Genomic DNA, 18,617 nt, shown 5'->3' with positions numbered 1-18,617 from the left:
TGTGTGTACATCAGATACAACTCAAAGTAATTTTAAAGCTGAAGTTTTGAGAAGTTTAGCAACTTAATATACAAAGGCTTTGAAATAATAACAGCAGCACATCGCTCTGTTCATAAACCCAGAGCCGGTGCCAGGGAGAGAGTGGTGTTCTTTCATCTTTTATTGACTTGTGTTTTATAATAAAGCACAGATCTATTTTTGGGGGGCGGGGAGGATAAAGAATACAGTTTGTTTATGCTAAAAAAAAAGATTTAATTTGCCAGGAAATAGTTCCTTTTTACATAAGTATCTTCCAGAACATTCACAGTTAAAAGAAGCACTGCACAATGTATAATACAATGCATATTTACAAATTAGAGAGTTATCAAAACAGGAAAAACGAGCCATTAAGAAGGCTGACACGTTATTAAAGAAATGACAGGAAATACCTTGGAGCATTAATAGATTCCTCAGCCCTTTTAAATAAAGCAGGACATTTTAAAACATCACTCACTAAATTCATATGGAATAAGCCTAATTTGATCAAGTGTTCAAAAAAAAAAAACCCTTGATTAGATGATCCTAAGAGAGGATTGACTGTCTTAGGGCAAAGGAATTAACAAAATGGTTTATGCAAAGCCTTCAGTGATATATTAAGCATAAAGACTTAAGTCTTTATTCCTAATGACATCCTGCTTGATGATTATTCTTTCACCTGCAGACGACATATGGCTACATTCCCCAAAAAGTTAATTTGCTCAGGGACCCTGTGTCTCAAAAGATGCTCTATTTCAACTACTGTGATCACAGGCTGGAAAAAGTGAGCAGGATTTATCTGAGGAGTTATCTGTATGATTTTGAAAATGTTATCTATTCCTGCATGTAGTTGATGCTCATTACTCCAAACGTTGTTATAAAGATTTTACAGATGCTGCATTCCTGCTCAGTCTTCTTCGTCGTCCTCCTCCTCTTCTGCCTGGCGTCTGGCGAGCTCAGCGTTGGCCCTGAGCACGGCTCCGGGGCTGGGGTATGGTCTCTGTTGGAACAGGGGACCAGGTGCTGTTGTATCCGCTCCTGTTTTAGCTTCGTTTCGTTTGGGCAGACCGGTGGACCATGAACCCCTGTAGATACAAACAGCAGCAAAATCTCACCACTGATATATGTTAAACCAACCAGCCAAAACATCAACCTCCTTGTATTTATAGCCATTGTCCATTTTAACAGCTCCAATGACCATACAGATGCACACTGTTTGTCCAGTCACACACTTTAGTCAACCTCTCCCTCTGCACACATTGTTAGCCTCCATTCACCCTGTTCTTCAATGATAAGGACCACCACAGAGGGTGGAACAGGGTGAAAGGGGGTGTAAAATGTATGCAGAGTAAATGGACTACATACAGTGGGGCTGATGAAATGAACAATGAGTAGGAGGAGGTAAAGTGTAGTAGACTGCTAGTTTAGAAAAACGGGTAAATCTAAAATAAAAGCATTTAATCTGAGTAAAATGTTTTCATAAAACAATTAGAACATTTCACTAGGATTTGAATAGTTTGTTTTACTACAATTCAGAATACACTGAATAAAAATAATGAAAAAGACACGAGGAACAGTTTACAAAGCAGTGGACTTGACTTTTACTTAAAATAATAATAAAAATAAAAAAATACCACCAAAGGAGGATAATGGAGGCAAGGAGGGATTAACTGCATAGCAGTAAAAATATATATATATATACCGTGGAGCATCTGAGTAGGCACTGGGATCCATAGGATCCATCTCTTCCTGCTTCCGGCTTCCACCTTTTTAAAAGGAAAAATTCATATTATAATTCAAATTTAACACAGAATTTTTGTGGGTCTTAGAAGGAAGTAGAAATTGTGTATTCTGCTAGTGATTACAGCTAAGATATGCTAATAATAATAATATGCTAACATGCCTGATACTTATTAAAAGCTGTCAGGGACCAGTTAACATGTTCACATTTGTATAATGTTAATTAGTTCCTACTAGCATTCATTAAAAGTGCACTAAGCAGTTTTCATTGGAGTGCCTGTCTGTTATTGCAGTTCACCCTTGTAGCCACTAGAGGTCAAGTCCTGATGAGTCCACTAGTGCATCATTCATAAAACTCATAATACCCTCAACATACCCTCACAGCTAAGATGCAACAGCTACTGTATATTATTTACTATAATTATCTACTGTATATTGCCATATACTGTACAAGAAACCCTGTATGAAATATTAGCATTTGGCTAATGCATGCAAAAGTTACCTCTCTTTGATTTGCCGTACGGGCCGCTGTCCTCTCTTCTCATTCGTCTGTCTCTGTCTCTCTCCCTGTCTCGGTCTCTGTCTCGATCCCTGTCCCTGTCTCTTTCCCGTCCATCATCCCTGTCTCTGTCTCTCTCTCTGTCCCGTTCTCTCTCGCGCTCTCTGTCTCTCTCTCGCTCTCTCTCCGACTTCTCGTGATGACCATCCGTTCGTTCATCTACGATCTCCACTGAAAATACAAGCATTGTCATATGATATGGAATATCATTTAATTGTACAGTTAGAATAACAGCTCCATTCATTTTTTTGTATATTATTCCTGCAAATTACTTGAAAAACAGAGAAACAGTTTTCCATGTAGTGAAACATTCATTCATTCACTCATTCATTGTTTGTAACCTCTTATCAGGTTCAGGGTCACGGTGGGTCCTACCCAGAATCACTGGGCGCAAGGGGGGACCACACCCTGGAGGGGGCACCAGTCCTTCACGGGGTGACACACACTCACATGTAGTGAGTCCTGGTTTATATTGTAAATGGGGCTTCAAATTGTTTGAATACCTCTGTACATGAAGTCTCACACATGCATAGCTGTCAGTTGGGGATTTAAAGGTATATTAGGTATCTTCAGTGATCTGTAATAGGGCACAGCACTGCATAAACTGCACTATGTAATTTATGGCACCCATTCAACAGATGATATGCTGGTTCATGTAGGGACGACAAAAGTTTATTTTCCATCTTACATGAGTGAAAAAATGTTTGTCATATCTAAGGCTGTGCCATTTTTTTTTTTGTGGTAAAAGTGACTGCTTTCTCCTTTAAGACCCATCATATAAACACTGGAAGAAACTGTGGCTTTTACAGTATTATACTCATGCACTTGATTCTTTGTGTCTTTACCTCTCTGTTTCTTGGCAGCTTTAGTGATGACTGCAGTGGGGTCATTGGGTGACAGCCAGGAGACCAAGTCTGTCTCCACATTCCAGTAGTAGGGGAGGCCGCTGAGGACAAACACAAAGCACTTTCTGTCACTAGATATTACAACTGCAATCATACAGAAGAAAACCAGAATGGAAATTAAGCCATGGAAACAGATACAACTCTCTATATTTATTGCATTTGGAAGGTTTTAGCCACTACACTACACCAACCAAACTAATCAATGGAAACACACAAATGTACAGCAATCTGTATATAAAACTATCTGCACTGTGCTGTACAATCAACGTGGGATGGTCGTGGCCTAAAGGTGGGACTGAAATGTTGCTGGTTCCACTGGGCTGGCAGGAAAACTGAGGTGAGGGGGGGGGGGACAGCACCTTCTCCCTCAATATCCATGGCTGAAGTGCCATTGGGCAAGGCACTTTACCTTACCTTCTCCGGATGCTCCAGGTGTGTGTGCTCACTGCCCCTAGTGCATTTTGTGTTAAATGTGAGCACACTGTGGTAGAATACTGTTTACAAGCTCCAAAGCATAATGTTCTGTGATTTCTAGGTAAGGACATATCTAAGGGACCATAAATTATTTGTTTTCGTCTTTTAATTCTCATATCCTACGTAATTCTAATATTTTATTTTCTTCACTAACTACAGACTTGTACAGGAGGTCCTCGGGTTTCGTCAGTCCCGAGTTACGAGGTTTCGTGGTTATGACACATCTCCCATTTACTGTATAAAGCCTTGTTTCGACTAGTGGTTTTGCATCGTAACGTGAACTTCGTGTTTGGTGTGCGCGGCGCGGTGGAAGAATACACGGTTACGCGGCTCGGGACCGAGCAGGATAGGTGTTAGGATAGGATAAGTGCTTACTGTATGTTATTTACGTACAGTATGTACGTATGTTCCGACTTACACCGAAAATCGGTTCACGACGCGACGTAGGAACGGATCAACGTCGTAAATCGAGGAGCCCCTGTACTATTATGTGCTAAATGGTGTGAAAATATAGCCACTTACCAGGAGGGGTCCACGACCTTGTACCAGTTGGTGGGTAAGTTTTCATTCCTTGTGGCTTCATAGTCTACATTGTTGTCATCGTAGTCCTCAGCTATGATTTCCTCTTCAGCATCTATTGAAAAGAATGCCCAGTCAGAAGTGAAAACATTTACTAGGTCATAAAATTCAGTGGTTTGAATATGTCAGCTTCTGTCTTACCATGATCTGACTGTTTCAGGATTCCTCTCTTGGCCAGACGAGCCAAAAGAGCTGGAGGGAGAGGCATCTGGGAGGAGAATAAAACATCACTAAATTAATACAAGTAAACCACAATTAATAACACAAAAGCAAGTGTGGCCCTTTAAGATTGTACACTTGTTAGTATCCAGGACTCTATGTATCATTTAAACATTTCCACACCCCATTTAAAATCAATGGTCAAGATAGTACTCAATACAGCAAATTAAAAGAGAATTCCAACACAAATAAACTGATGTGAAATAGGGGTGTACACACCCAAGACACCAGAATGGGCATTTCACATCTAACCACCAACCACGGGAGGGTGAGGACAATTGTGTGCATCCTTTGAGGACAAGTGATGTCAAACAATGCCTCCTTTTTAAACTGTTACTAACACAAAATCACAGGACCCTTCCATGCCCCAGGGAGCAGATTTGCCCAAATCTGTCACAAACTAACGGATGCCCATACCGGCTGGCACAAAACCTAGTGATGAGGGAAGGGAAAGGGCCATTCCACTTCCAAAGAGAGGAAAGCCAGTAGTGCTCTCTCAGACCCTCCATAATGACTTTTTTAATATCTCAGATTTTGTTCAGTTTTAAATATAATTAAATAACACAAAAGCTGTCGTCCTGCGATTCATTCATCCTGTATTCCTCTCTTGAAATTAAACGCTTTCGTTACTCCTCATAACGTCAATGTGAAGGGGGGCAAGGTTAAACGGCTGAAAGCTCTATAACAAACACGTTTTTGTGACATCACAAAAATAATTTATTCACAACTGTTTTTCCTGAGCTTTAAGGGCTAGGGGTGAATGATATGAGGCTTTTAATTCGGTCTGCACAATACATTAAAGTCGTAGCATTACAAAGCCAAAGGAATTGAGCTGTTCACTAAAATATATGGACACTTTAAGCAGATATTTGTTCCGAATGAGTTTACTTGCTGGTTAGAACCTACAAACCCAATGTAAATACTAGAAGTGAAGTTTAAACAATCCATTGTTTCTTTATGCAACGAAGTTGATATACTGAACACTTAGTAGAATTATATATTAATATATATAACGGTACTATATTAAAAAATAATATAATATTAGCCACCGAGCGCTTGCAATAGCCATGAGTTAACGTTAGCGTAGACATCTTCAACACCAAGGGGATAATTAAAACGTATTAAGCAAATACTTCGGCTCAGTAACCACAGGACCTAACCGAGGAGATCTTTCATCTGTACACAACTTTCACGAACAAATTAATAAAGCACATGTTAGCTATATTTACCTTTGTAACAGCCACACACCTCTAGCGTCTCATTCAAAGCTGGTAAACCGCTTCTCTCGTCGCACGGAGTGACGCTACTTCGTACTGAGGCTACGTCCCTAATCGCTCCTTACTCCCTACATAGTGCACTATATAGGTCAAGACAATGTGGCCTCTACTAAGCCAGATAATGCTCAACACAAAGCCCTGTAGACTGTAGGTCGTGTAGCTTATGGCTTAATACAAATGCCTTTCTGTTTGACGTAAAACGCGGTATTATCTCGATAAAAAAGTCGTTATTTTCTGACTGATAGCCTATTAACGCACTAAGTAGGGCATAGGGAGCTGGGAGGGTGCAGTAGATGGCGCTAAATAACAACAACTAAGGCGGTTGCGTCAGTACTGTGACGTCATCGGGTGATCATGGAGGAGTATGCCCGAGAACCGTGGTAAAGTACAAACTGTCATAGCTTCACTGTTACTGTAAACACACTCCGCTCAGCAGGGAATACCCACTTGTTTACTCGCTGCTATGATGTTGTTTTTCGTTCTATTTGTACCTCGGTTCCAGGTTTCCCTAGATCTGTGTTCTCTCTGTCTGTACACACTCTTTGTAAACAGGATTTCTTTGTCAGTGTCCGGGTTTCTGTAGTCCACCAGGGTTCTCTCTGACAGTAAATGGGTTAATACACAGTGTACACTTCTGTTGAGAGCTGTGTTAGCGCAATATAAACACTGCTGGATCAAGAGTTGAAGCATTATATTACAGTGTAGATAATGACTGACAGTGTAATCCGGATTATGCGATTCTCTGCTAACAAAAGTTCGTTCTCTCTTGTTTCATTTTCATTTATCTCTATCCCCTCTGTCCTACCCACCTCCTATCTCCTGTTTGTCCTCACTTTTTCATATATCTTTATTTTTCCCTTTCTTGCTATTTTCTGTCTTGTTTCTCTCTTTTTGCTGTATTTTTTCTTCTCATTCTGTATTTCCTTCCTCCTTATCTCTCTGTCTCTCTTAGTCCATGGAGAATAGTAGATGATTGTGGTGGTGCTTTTACCATGGGGGCCATCGGTGGCGGTGTCTTTCAGACCATCAAAGGCTTTCGGAATGCACCTGTGGTATTTTATTATTATATTTAATACTCAATTATTGATTTGAAGGGATTTTATATTGTGTGTCTCTGGTTTTTTATTAATCACAAGTTTTTTCTCAGGGTGTACGACACAGGCTGAAAGGCAGCGCGAACGCTGTGAGAATTCGAGCCCCACAGATTGGCGGTGTGTTATTTTTTTATTTTTTTCCTCTATTTTTCTACTGCTTTTTTATTTCTTTATAGATGAGCACAGACTGACCTGGACGTAGAGAGTGTATGAGTATTTCCCTTGATTCAGCAATTCAGCCATAAGTGATAATGTTGCCAGTTATGGATAAAAGATGCCGGGGGCATTGTTAATCAAGTGATCACATTATCCTCAGTCATTTGTTGTGTAAAAATATGAAACTCAGAGCAGAAATGTGGCAGAACTTGTAACTGTTCTGCAACTAGGACCATGTTCACAATAGATCATTGCTGATAAATGAATTTGTACAATTATGGGTGTATCAGTGTTGCTGGATCCACTTTTATACAGGTAGCGTATTTACAAGTGTACGCTCTACTGTGTTCCTATCAGAGACTGTAATGTTTACATCAGATAATGCTTAAGTAAAAAGGCTGTATATTCCAGCATGAGAACAAAGGTTACAAGTTACTAAACCAACAGATTATGAACCTGTTTATTAAGGAAAGATCATTTACAAAGTTAAACACAGTAATATGTATGATACTGCAGGGTTCATTCATTCATTTATATCTGTAACCGCTTATCCAGTTCAGGGTCACGGTGGGTCCAGAGCCTACCTCATTGGCCGCAAGGCAGGAATACACCCTGGAGGGGGCGCCAGTCCTTCACAGGGCAACACACACACTGGAGCACCCGGAGGAAACCCACGCAGACACAGGGAGAACACACCACACTCCTCACAGACAGTCACCCGGAGGAAACCCACGCAGACACAGGGAGAACACACCACACTCCTCACAGACAGTCACCCGGAGGAAACCCACGCAGACACAGGGAGAACACACCACACTCCTCACAGACAGTCACCCGGAGGAAACCCACGCAGACACAGGGAGAACACACCACACTCCTCACAGACAGTCACCCGGAGGAAACCCACGCAGACACAGGGAGAACACACCACACTCCTCACAAACAGTCACCCGGAGCGGGAATCAAACCCACAACCTACAGGTCCCTGGAGCTGTGTGACTGCGACACTACCTGCTGTACCACCGTGCCGCCCAATACTGCAGGGTTTATATTGTAAAATGTTTCATATTGTGAAACCTGTACTATATATTACTGTATTACTGATACTATATTGCATCAAGTATCTTATTTTATATCCAGTATTCAAGCTGACTATAAAGTGTACTGAAATGCTGTGTGTTGCAGGTAGTTTTGCAGTGTGGGGAGGGCTCTTCTCAACCATAGACTGCGGCCTGGTGCGCCTGAGAGGCAAAGAGGACCCGTGGAACTCCATCACCAGCGGAGCCATGACCGGAGCTATCCTAGCATCACGCAGTGAGTTTCGAACAGTTTTAGACCATCTGTTGTTAACTTTAGTAAATGCAGTAAATCAGAGGAACTTACAACTCACATCATGTTACAGAAGGAGAAAAGAAAAGATAACTTTTATTCATAAAGCATATTTAAAAGACAGCAAGTGTGGGCCAAAGTACTTCACAGTAAGATCACATTAAAACCAAGCAAATATCCAGTATTTAAAATACTGCTTGAGCCAGAATCAGTTGAAACCAGCCAGTAGAATCAAATGGAAGCAATGAAAGTAAAACAACCAGGACATAATATCTAAGAAGATGTAAACACTGAGTTTTTAAGTTTGTCATAAAGCATTCTAATGTGGCAGAAGACTTAATGAAAAATGGAAGACTATTTCATAGAACATGCTTGATCACCTTTGAACTAGAAATGTGTGTGTTTTCTCAGGTGGTCCTTTGGCTATGGTGGGCTCTGCCATGATGGGGGGCATTCTGCTGGCCCTGATTGAAGGCTTTGGCATCCTGCTCACCAGATACACAGCACAACAGTTCCAGAACCGTGAGTCTAACCCCACTGAATATGATTTGGGAATGGTTGCTATTAGTGAGGAAGCTCTGGTTTCATGTAATTGTCCCTCTTTTTTCCAGCATCTCCATTTCTGGAGGACCCCAGCCAGCTTCCTCCTAAAGATGGAAGCCACGTTCAGGATAACCGCGGATACGGACAGTACCAATAGATCTACAGTGTTGCCATGGTGACTGTGACTCTGCAGACTTGGAGGCTTTAGTACAACCTTCACATGTTAAGGTGCATTCTGGAGACAACTTCAAGCTTCACCTTGTCCTCCCTGAAGTCTGCCTTTCTAGTAATTGCTCAGGGGCAGAAAGACAATACTATTATTTATGTATGAGCTGTGATATACACATCAGTATTTGTTCTCATTGAACAGGGACGCTCCAGCAGCATTTCTTTGCTTGAGATGCATATACAGACATCAACCTGATGAGGATATTTTTAGTTTTATTATTGTTAATGGTATGATTGTGTATTTGAAAAAAAACAATGATTTAGTATGAAATGCAGCACAAGTCGTATTGGAAGTAATTTTTTCTCTATTTTTTTCATTTGTTCTGTTCACATATTTACCATTCATCAACATCCACATTCAGAGTGTAAGACATATTGTGGCACTTTATCGTAGAGCCAGTTTCACTATGGCCACTGTTAAGATATAATGCTTTAGAAGACTACACCAAATAATACTACAACAACTTGTGTCGTACTTTTAGATACAAAGAATCTCATGGAACTGACATGTAACTCACTCAAGTTTTATGAATCACAAGTGGTTGTTACTCAGTACTTAGCATTAAAGACTCCTGTTTCAGTAAATCGATATAATTCATGCTGACGACTGGGGAATCTACATTAAAGGACCTTCACATCACCTACATTCTCATATTTGGTCATTTAAATATTAGTTGATCATATTTTACATTTTTACTGTCCAGTCTACTGATGCCCTTCATTTTTCACTCTCTATTTACATCTTTCTGAAGGCTTTAAATCTTGTAGAAGGGGCTGTCTTTGTCTGTTTTAGTAGTTTTTGATGAGGAATTATTTATTTATGTTGAAATGAGAGTATGTTGATGTATAAATAAAATATTTTATGGTTGAATTAATGGAGCCTTCGTATTTTTATTAATGCTGCTGTATTTAACACAGTTTGCACATGGTTTCTGTATCTATTTTTTCTTTATATATATATATATATATATATATATATAATTTGAATACTGCAGCTGTCCTTTACATTCTGTGAAATATTTATGAAGACACTACCAAAAGAAATGATCCAAAATTACAGCTTTAAAATGTTATTTATTCATTTAAAGAGCCTGTTCTCTTCGAATGATGCACACAAGTTTACATGGGTGCTTATCCACTATGTGGAGAGAGTTTTCAATATTTGTGTTTTAAGATATTTACAGTTACCCTATGGAGTGATAAGTGTACAGATATAGCATAGAAATATATTTCTCTAAAATATTCCACCTATAATCCGTAAAATGGTTTTATATATGAATTGGTGACTCAAAAGTGTCCGTAGGAATGAGTGTCTGAGTAAATGTGGATGTGTGTGTTGCTCTGTGAAGGACTAGCGCCCCCTTCAGGGTGTTTTCCCGCCTTGCGCCCAATGATTCCAGGTAGGCTCTGGACTCACCGCGACCCTGAACTGGATAAGGGTTACAGATAATGAATTAATGAAAATATATATATATATGTAAAAAAAATATATATATATATGTATACCTGCAGCAACCAAGTTCTGATCCACAGGTTGACTGGATTGGTTCCTTTAGTTTGTGATTCTGGGTTTGACTTTGCTCTTGTCTTTGGGACAGGTTAGACCACGTCAACCATTGTATTGACTGGTTATTTGACTTATGATACATTTTCTAGTGAATAAAAACACCTTATATTAACAGATATGTTAAACAGTCAGGCGAAATGTGTTTTCACTGGAGTGGGTGTTGGACGTGAACGTGGAAATAATGTTGTGTAGGCTGTTTAAAAACGAAGTTCAATGAGCTGGGCTCTGTCCGGTGCACGCTGGGTAATGTAGTTCTGTTGAGGCGTTCAAAAATGGACGTTCAGCCTCCGCCTCTGCGAAGTCTGGATGATTTTGTTTTAAGCTCGGCCCGATTCGCCGCGCCAGATATTCGTAATTTAGAGAGATGGAACAACCGGATTATTAATAACTTATTGTATTACCAGACTAACTATATTTTGTCCGCATTCGTTTTCCTGCTACTGGTTGGGTAAGGGAACAACAATGACGTGTTCATTCAGTCACTGCTACATCTGTTGTATTCATTTTTGTGTTGTGTTAGGGTTCACAAAGGTTCTGAAATATGCAGCTGCTTCAGACTATAGTTTATCTTCTAACAAACAGACAGGGCTAGTTTATGCTTTATTTGGTGTATTTTTGTAGTGATGGTCTTGTGCTGTTTACTGTTCAATAGTTAAATACCTCTTCATTATTTAAAACTCATAAGCATAAATACACCCTCATTATTTAAAAATCATGAGCGAAACATAAGCAGTCAAAACCATGGCAGAGCGTTTCTGCTTTGAAATGGCATAGTTCCAAATATATTCTCAAACAGGAGGACCCTGACAGCCAGGGATTCTTATGTCATAAACCTAAGGAACCAATCACGTCAGTGTGCAGGGTGGGGCTTTTGAGCTTTAAGAAAGCAGCAAAGGGGTTGTTGGAGATAGAGGAGGAGACTAATAGATCTGTGCACACTAAATGGACATGTAGAGCTATATTTAACCCAGTTTTAAAGCATCAAGGAAGTTTTGTTTTCTGTGAAATAACTCCTAAATATATGAAGCTAATATACAGAGGCAAGTTGTAGGGGTTTAATCAATGACAGGGGGAGATTTTAACATCAGTGACAAAGCACAGCACAGCAGGCAACCTGAAATGACCTCTAGACAGATGTACCGAATAAGGAAATATCTTCAAAATCTAATATTATATTACATTTTTTCACAATCTCAAGCTTCTCAGTTCTGTTCAGTGGTTAGGAGGAATAGCTCTATTTAGATTCACCCTGACCAAATTGCTTTCAGTTCCCATATAAACATTTGTATCAATCTTAGATATGTCCTGGTTTTACATGAAAGTATTAATGTATTAAGTTGTCCTTTTGTGTGTTTGTTTATACGTCATCATATCCACCACCCATGTTTCACTTATTTCAACTTTCACCTCATGATTCTTCCTTTACCTTTTACCTTCTTCAGGTACTTCCAGCCGTTTCAGCTCATCCTCGGTGCGACTGTTGTGGTCCTGGTTTTTTTGGGCTTTGTGTGGGCTGCAGAGAACAAAGCTGTAGTCAGACGCTTCAGGAGGAACCACCCTTCTATCTGTCTAGTGGCCATCTTAGGTTCCAGCTACTTCCTGGTGTCCGTCCTTGGAGAGGTTGCGGTGTTCCTTTTTGGCATCACCTTCCCAATATTATGTTAGTATATTTCAGTACTCAACATTCTGTAAAGTGTTAGGCATTGGGCGTAATCCATTAAGACATAATCCAAGCTGTGAATGTTCCATTTTCAGTGTGTTAGTGGAGAATGACTATTACATAGTAACTCAGTACATTAAATACCATCAGTTGACACGCTTTATAATGAGTGAAATCAGCTTCTTTAACACGCACTTTCTGAAGTAGGTGTTTGATTGCACACGCAGATGGTGGACTCTAAAAAATGTCTTCCAGTAGAATGGAATGCTTTGTAGAAACGGCAGAGAAATTAGCGTCACCAGGCCCAGTGCCAAGCATTGGTTAAAGGGGAATAAATCCCTCCAGCACTGAGCTGTGAAGCATTGGAATGGACTCCTTGAGAGTGATGGAGCTCTGTTCAATAACTTTTCAACATTTAGATTTAGGCCATGGTATTAATTCTTCTGTTTGAACACTTTCCTTCCAGTGATTCTGGTCCATGCTTCAATGAGGATGCGGAACCTAAAGAACAAAGTGGAGAACAAGCTGGAGAGCATAGGACTAAAGAGGACACCCATGGGCCTGCTACTGGAGGCACTCGGTCAGGAGCAAGAAGCAGGGTCATAGTCTACATCCCTGTCGCCAACCAGTCTTAAGTAACCTTCCTCTAGGGCCTGCTATGATCAACAATATTAGCAGTATATTTTCATTATGAAGCAATTGTTCCCCAGCTTATTCAGGGAGGGTCTAGGGGAGGGGGATATAAGTTCATTCTGGGTGGGACATACTCAGGTGGAAGGCTGGGACACACTTAAATGAAGTATAACTTGCGTTTTATTTGAAGGTTGTGTAAGTAAAATCACACGTTAAATGGGCACCTAGTGTCTTTTGAAGTAGGTTTCACAAATGGTAAACCAAACATTACCATTACTTACCATTATTTGCAATGTGTTTTGTTGTTCTTGTGCACACATTGATATTATGCCTATAACAGCCCATTATGCCTCCATAGTGCGTTCATTTTTCATCAGTACACTGATGAGTTATTTCCTCACATATTGCACTTAATTACCATAATCATTCCAACAGTACTACGTACTTCAAATCATGTCATATGTATTATTCCTGAGTATGACACACAAACACTAATCAAGACATATACTGCTCTTAATGCAAAACAGTATATTGTACAGTGCTCTTAATTATTCCGATTTCCATTGCGCACTACATGTTGTGATCTTTTGAGTTCATGTTCAGAATGTTTTGTGAGTACTTTAATGAAGTGTATTGAGATAAATTGTTTACACAGCACATTTTTTAAAATTCTGCTCCCTCTGCAGGCCTGAATGTTCAAAACATGCCACAATGAATCTCTGCCATAGTATGTGTAGCCTGCCTGCCTTCGGGAAAAACATTTCAAATCTGTGAATTAAACTGTATTAATACTCAAGTATTATTCCTTCAAATTTTAGGGACAGCTGTCAGAGCATGTAATAACTTGACAAGAGTACAGGATGCTACAGATAATAATTTAAAGGGGACGTCTACAAATATCTCAAATTTTCTACATAATTAAGTCATTGTAGTGAAAAAAAAAGTCATTCATGTAGTGTGTTGTGAAATAGTGCACTGCAGAGGACCTTTCCAACTTCTTTTTTTCAGTGGTGATGGTAGGAACCAAAGTTGGTGATGTCTGTGACACAAATTTAGCCATTTATTTTGCTTCTGGCATTTTGCTAACATTTGCTTTGAGGCGTTATTATAAAGTATTTGGATGTCTTGTTCCTATCAACACCATTGTGATTAATGCGGTTTGTGTAAGTTCTTGTAGCATGTAGCATTTCACACCAAGCTGCTCGTCTTGACTTTGTTTTCATCTTCACAAAAAAGGAAAAAACTGCAGAAAATTTGAAGGACTGGTAGAATTTCACTTTAAATACATATATATATATATTTGGTGTTGGGATATTTTGTGCCTCTCTGTTTTCTGTTTTGCCAGGTCTGCCTTTTGTAAGTGTGCAAAATGTTCTGCAACTTTTCTGTGAATTCTGTCATGCAGTATGTATTTAAAATTTATAACACAAGTTTCCTTGTCCTGAATTCATTTTTAACTCCTTACAGTGATTTTAAAGTGATTTCCATAGAATGAAAAACCATATTTAACTTTAACTGTGTGGTGCATGAAACTGACACACCATGAACCTCAAGCTTGACACATTAATATTTATTTTGATTTATTCCAGAGAGTGTTTCTGTTTGTCTCCAGAAGGGGGCGCTCAGCTAATCTATAAAGACAGACAAAGAAAAATCTTGCGTGATTTGGGGTGAACAAATTAGGATTAATATGCGATTTATAAATTTAATATAAACATTGTTACTTGTTGTTTTATAAAAATTTACTTTTGGCCATGTCAGTTTTGAACTGTAAAAGTGGCCTCACAACTGATGAAAAGTCTCCTCGGTAAAAGAATGAAAATATCCCAATTCTGCAGGACATTCTGATGTTTTCCTGTGGAATGTTAGATTCGAACATGTCTTGGAGAGGAATGAGATGTTCAGGTCCAGGTTTAGGTCGGTCACCCATTATGGCCATGCTTGCTGATCAGTATTATAGTGTGCAACACAACTTATTTGTTTTCTAGCAGGTAGCATAGCAATACAAGTCTCCTGATGTATTTTAAAGATAATATTTGAAAATAAAATATGGTTTTCATCTATTTGACCAGACCCACCTCTAGTCAACAAATAAACACCCAGCAACTCATCACTGTTCCTCAAAATGACAGGTTTATTTAAAATCCCTTAATGCCAAAGTGGCTTAGATAAAATGCTACACTTTGCCTTTGTTTGTACAGATTTATGGAAATAGCCCATCACTTGCTTGTACCAAAAATTCCCTGCCTCCAACGTTCACAGGATTGGTGCCGTAGTTTGTGACATCAGAACCTTTTTTAAGTAAATCTACTGTTTTAAATATTCAGCCATTGCGTTGAATGTTTGTTTTGCTAATGATACATTTTCTGATGCAACACGAACACACGTCAGAGTTAAAAAGTGTATTTAATGTTTTAAGAACATTTTTATGTGATATTTATCTGAAACTTAAGCATATGTGTTTTAAACGTACTTTTATTTTACTTACTGATACATTACACAACTGCCACGCGCGCCGCAATGTAACGGACGGCAGCTTGGTAACCGTTGCATTTAAGGTGGAGCGGGAAATTAAGAGGTTAAACGTGTGACTAAAATAGTTATTTTAGTAATTAAAAATAGTTATTTAGTAATTAAATAGTTTCAGGTTCGTTTTCATTGAAATTTGAAATATTCTCAACATTTTGTTGAAAAAGTTTGACTGACCGAGGAGGTATTTGTCCTCTCCCCACCTCCCTGAAGAAGATTTGATGGTCATCCCGTTAACCAGCTCAAACGGACTAATCCCCGACATGAAGCTTAGCCTACTACACAGAACTGTTACAGAGCCTCAGGAAACAATATTAAACCACAACTTTAATTTTAACTAACTGCTGGCTTTTCTTTAATCGCAACGGAACATGTAAACTTTTGTAGCTAATTTATTGTGTCACTTTTTAAGGTGGAATAGACTGTTGTGACTGAAAAATGTTCGTGTATGATTGGTGTAGAAGAGAACAGAGGAGCTTCGCTTTCTTCAACGAGGAGGTGAAATATATTTAATGCTGAGAAGTTATTAAAACTGGTCAGCTGAGGAGGTGGCCACGCTGCAGAAATGGATTCGGCTAAAGGTGAGGCAAGACATATATAATTCCGTACAATTTGGTTATTGAGATTAAAACAAAGACATTAAGATAGGTTTGGTGTACTCTGCCTATTCCTAAAATTAAACTACAGATGGAAATTTGAGGTCATGGTGTCTTAAACATTTACAGATGCTTTCTGAAAATGTATATATATATATTTTATAATGATAAATAGTGTCAATGTTATACTGAGCAGAATTAAACTTTAATTCTGCTTAAAATATCCTACATCTCATATAGCAGCGTATTTGTTGCTATTTAATGTAATAATTTCTACTGAAGTAACTTTTAAATATATTAATTGTTTTGGACATCTGGTTCCTTTCAGCTTCGTTTTATACTTTGCTGAGTCTGCTTTTATCTGAAATGGAGCATTTCACAAAAGATCACCCTGAATGGCGTTGTTCTGGCCTGTATCTTAATGATATCATTATGCTAAAATTTTGAAAGTCATATTTCTTCTTTAAATTACAGTTTAAATGTAATATCCATGGGGCATAGACTTAAACTCAAAATTAGCCCACTAAATGTAATCCTTAGGTCATCAGTTTTTGTTCATTTTTGCTGACACTATAAAGTCATCATACAGCCTTTAGTGGCCTTCAGTCTTTGAGCTTTCTCAGATGTTCTGGGGCTGGTGGAGTTCTTATGTAGAACTAGGTCACATCTGTCCAATCCAATACAAGGCACCTTTCTGTAGAGGTATCTAGGTCTGGCCATATGTTTTCTTTGCTCCTGTTGTATTGCCAGTTGGCACAGTTTGATGCACCAACTTTGTTCAGCTCAAGCAGTAAATTATCATTAACTAATAATGTGCTTTGAGGGCAGGTATATTAAATAAAAAAGATGCACAATGATATTGGAATTATATCAGCGTCAACTGATTAAAAATAATGATCCAACAGATTAAAATTAATGATCCAAAAATACATCCAACAGATGTTCAGATGTGGCCATTATTTCAAAGTGATGTTTTATAACGTGTTATGCTGCGCAAAACCCCATATTTTGTCATTTATTTTCATTTTCACTCTATCATATATAGAACAAGTCATTCATGTCCAACTCCATTTTTACTGTCAACATGCACAGGGAAGTAATAATCTTGCTACCAGGCCAATATCAGGCAAGACCCATAACCCCTTACTCAAAGTGGGCTTTGAAAATCCTGGTGTAAATGGTGTTTTTGGTCTTCCTGTCAGATGGCTCTGCAGTGGGGGTCGTGGGGGACCTCCACAAGTCGGACACCCTCAACTCGACAGGTTCTGCAGGGAGCCGAAAGAGGACCGGAGGGGCCAAAAAACAGATGCAAGCTAACAAGTCCAAACTACGAGCACCCAGAGCACTGTGCTGCCTCACCCTCAGTAACCCCATCCGTATGGCTGCCCTTGCCTTGGTGGAATGGAAATATCCTTCATTCAGGTCGTTCTGTTGTTTTTTTTTTGGTGTTTGTTTGTCTTTGTGTGTGTGTGTGTGAGACAGAGAGAGAGAGAAAGACTTTCCGTGGTAGAGAATAACCATTTTACCTTTGGAAACATTAGGCTAAGTATAACACTGCCTGTCATTGTACACTTTTTCAGAATGAGCAAATTAGCATATGTTCTATGTTGTTTCACACTAGCTTATTAGATATTAGTCAGGTTTCTAAAATACAAACCGGATTCCAAATAAGCTGGGACACTATACAAATTGTGAATAAAAACTTAATGCAATGATGTGGAGATGCCAACATCTAATATTTTTTTCAAAATAGAACACAAATCACAGATCAAAAGTTTAAACTGAGAGAATGTATCATTTTAAGAGAAAAATATGTTGTTTCAAAATTTCATGGCATCAACAAATCCCCAAAAAGTTGGGACAAGGCCATTTTTGACCACTGTGTGGCATCCCCCTTCTTTTTACAACACTCAACAGACATCTTGCTGACAGCTTGCTTAGAAATGGCTTCCTCTTTGCACTGTAGAGTTTCAGCTGGCAACGGTGGATGGCATGGTGGATTGTGTTCACTGACAATGCTTTCTGGAAGTATTCCTGAGCCCATTCTGTTATTTCCTTGACAGTGGCATTCCTGTTTGGAATCTTTTGATGATGTTATGCACGGTTGATGATGATAACCTAAAAGTCTTTGCTATTTTACGCTGGGTAACACCATTCTGGTATTGCTACACTATCTTTCTGCACAACAATGGTGGAATTGGTGATCCTTTTACCATCTTAGCTTCAGAGAGACACTGACACTATGAGAAGCTCTTTTTATACCCAATCATGTTGTCAATTGACCTAATTAGTGTTAATTGGTCTTCCAGCTGTTCGTTATATGCTCAATTTCCTTTTTCCAGCCACTTATTGCTACTTGTCCCAACTTTTTGGGGATTTGTTGACACTGTGAAATTTTGAATCAACATATTTTTCCTTTAAAATGTTACATTTACTCAGATTAAACTTTTGATTTGTCATCTATGTTCTATTACGAATAAAATATTGACATTTGCTATCTCCACATCATTGAAT

The 18,617-nt window shown here is 38.9% G+C and overlaps 3 protein-coding genes across 3 annotated transcripts; 2 read left to right on the top strand and 1 right to left on the bottom strand.

Annotated features, from left to right (window-relative positions):
• Positions 1-88: 88 nt before the first annotated feature.
• On the bottom strand, positions 89-5,959 carry pqbp1 (polyglutamine binding protein 1). Its single transcript, XM_066644822.1, has 7 exons — positions 5,721-5,959; positions 4,414-4,480; positions 4,216-4,327; positions 3,160-3,260; positions 2,258-2,485; positions 1,718-1,781; positions 89-1,100 (listed from the first exon to the last, which is right to left on the bottom strand). Exons 2-7 carry the CDS (start codon positions 4,478-4,480, stop codon positions 923-925), a joined length of 750 nt encoding a protein of 249 aa, XP_066500919.1. The 5' UTR covers positions 5,721-5,959; the 3' UTR covers positions 89-922.
• Positions 5,960-6,113: 154 nt separating this feature from the next.
• timm17b (translocase of inner mitochondrial membrane 17 homolog B (yeast)) lies at positions 6,114-9,978 on the top strand. Its single transcript, XM_066644254.1, has 6 exons — positions 6,114-6,148; positions 6,721-6,820; positions 6,916-6,979; positions 8,204-8,332; positions 8,759-8,869; positions 8,959-9,978. Exons 1-6 carry the CDS (start codon positions 6,123-6,125, stop codon positions 9,045-9,047), a joined length of 519 nt encoding a protein of 172 aa, XP_066500351.1. The 5' UTR covers positions 6,114-6,122; the 3' UTR covers positions 9,048-9,978.
• Positions 9,979-10,952: 974 nt separating this feature from the next.
• On the top strand, positions 10,953-14,400 carry praf2 (PRA1 domain family, member 2). Its single transcript, XM_066644045.1, has 3 exons — positions 10,953-11,133; positions 12,128-12,345; positions 12,812-14,400. The coding sequence occupies exons 1-3, from the start codon at positions 10,958-10,960 to the stop codon at positions 12,949-12,951; spliced, it is 534 nt and encodes a 177-aa protein (XP_066500142.1). The 5' UTR covers positions 10,953-10,957; the 3' UTR covers positions 12,952-14,400.
• Positions 14,401-18,617: the final 4,217 nt, after the last annotated feature.

Source organism: Hoplias malabaricus, chromosome 14, assembly GCF_029633855.1.
Source record: "Hoplias malabaricus isolate fHopMal1 chromosome 14, fHopMal1.hap1, whole genome shotgun sequence".
NCBI classification, from domain to species: domain Eukaryota; kingdom Metazoa; phylum Chordata; class Actinopteri; order Characiformes; family Erythrinidae; genus Hoplias; species Hoplias malabaricus.
This window is presented reverse-complemented; position numbering and strand designations above follow the sequence as displayed.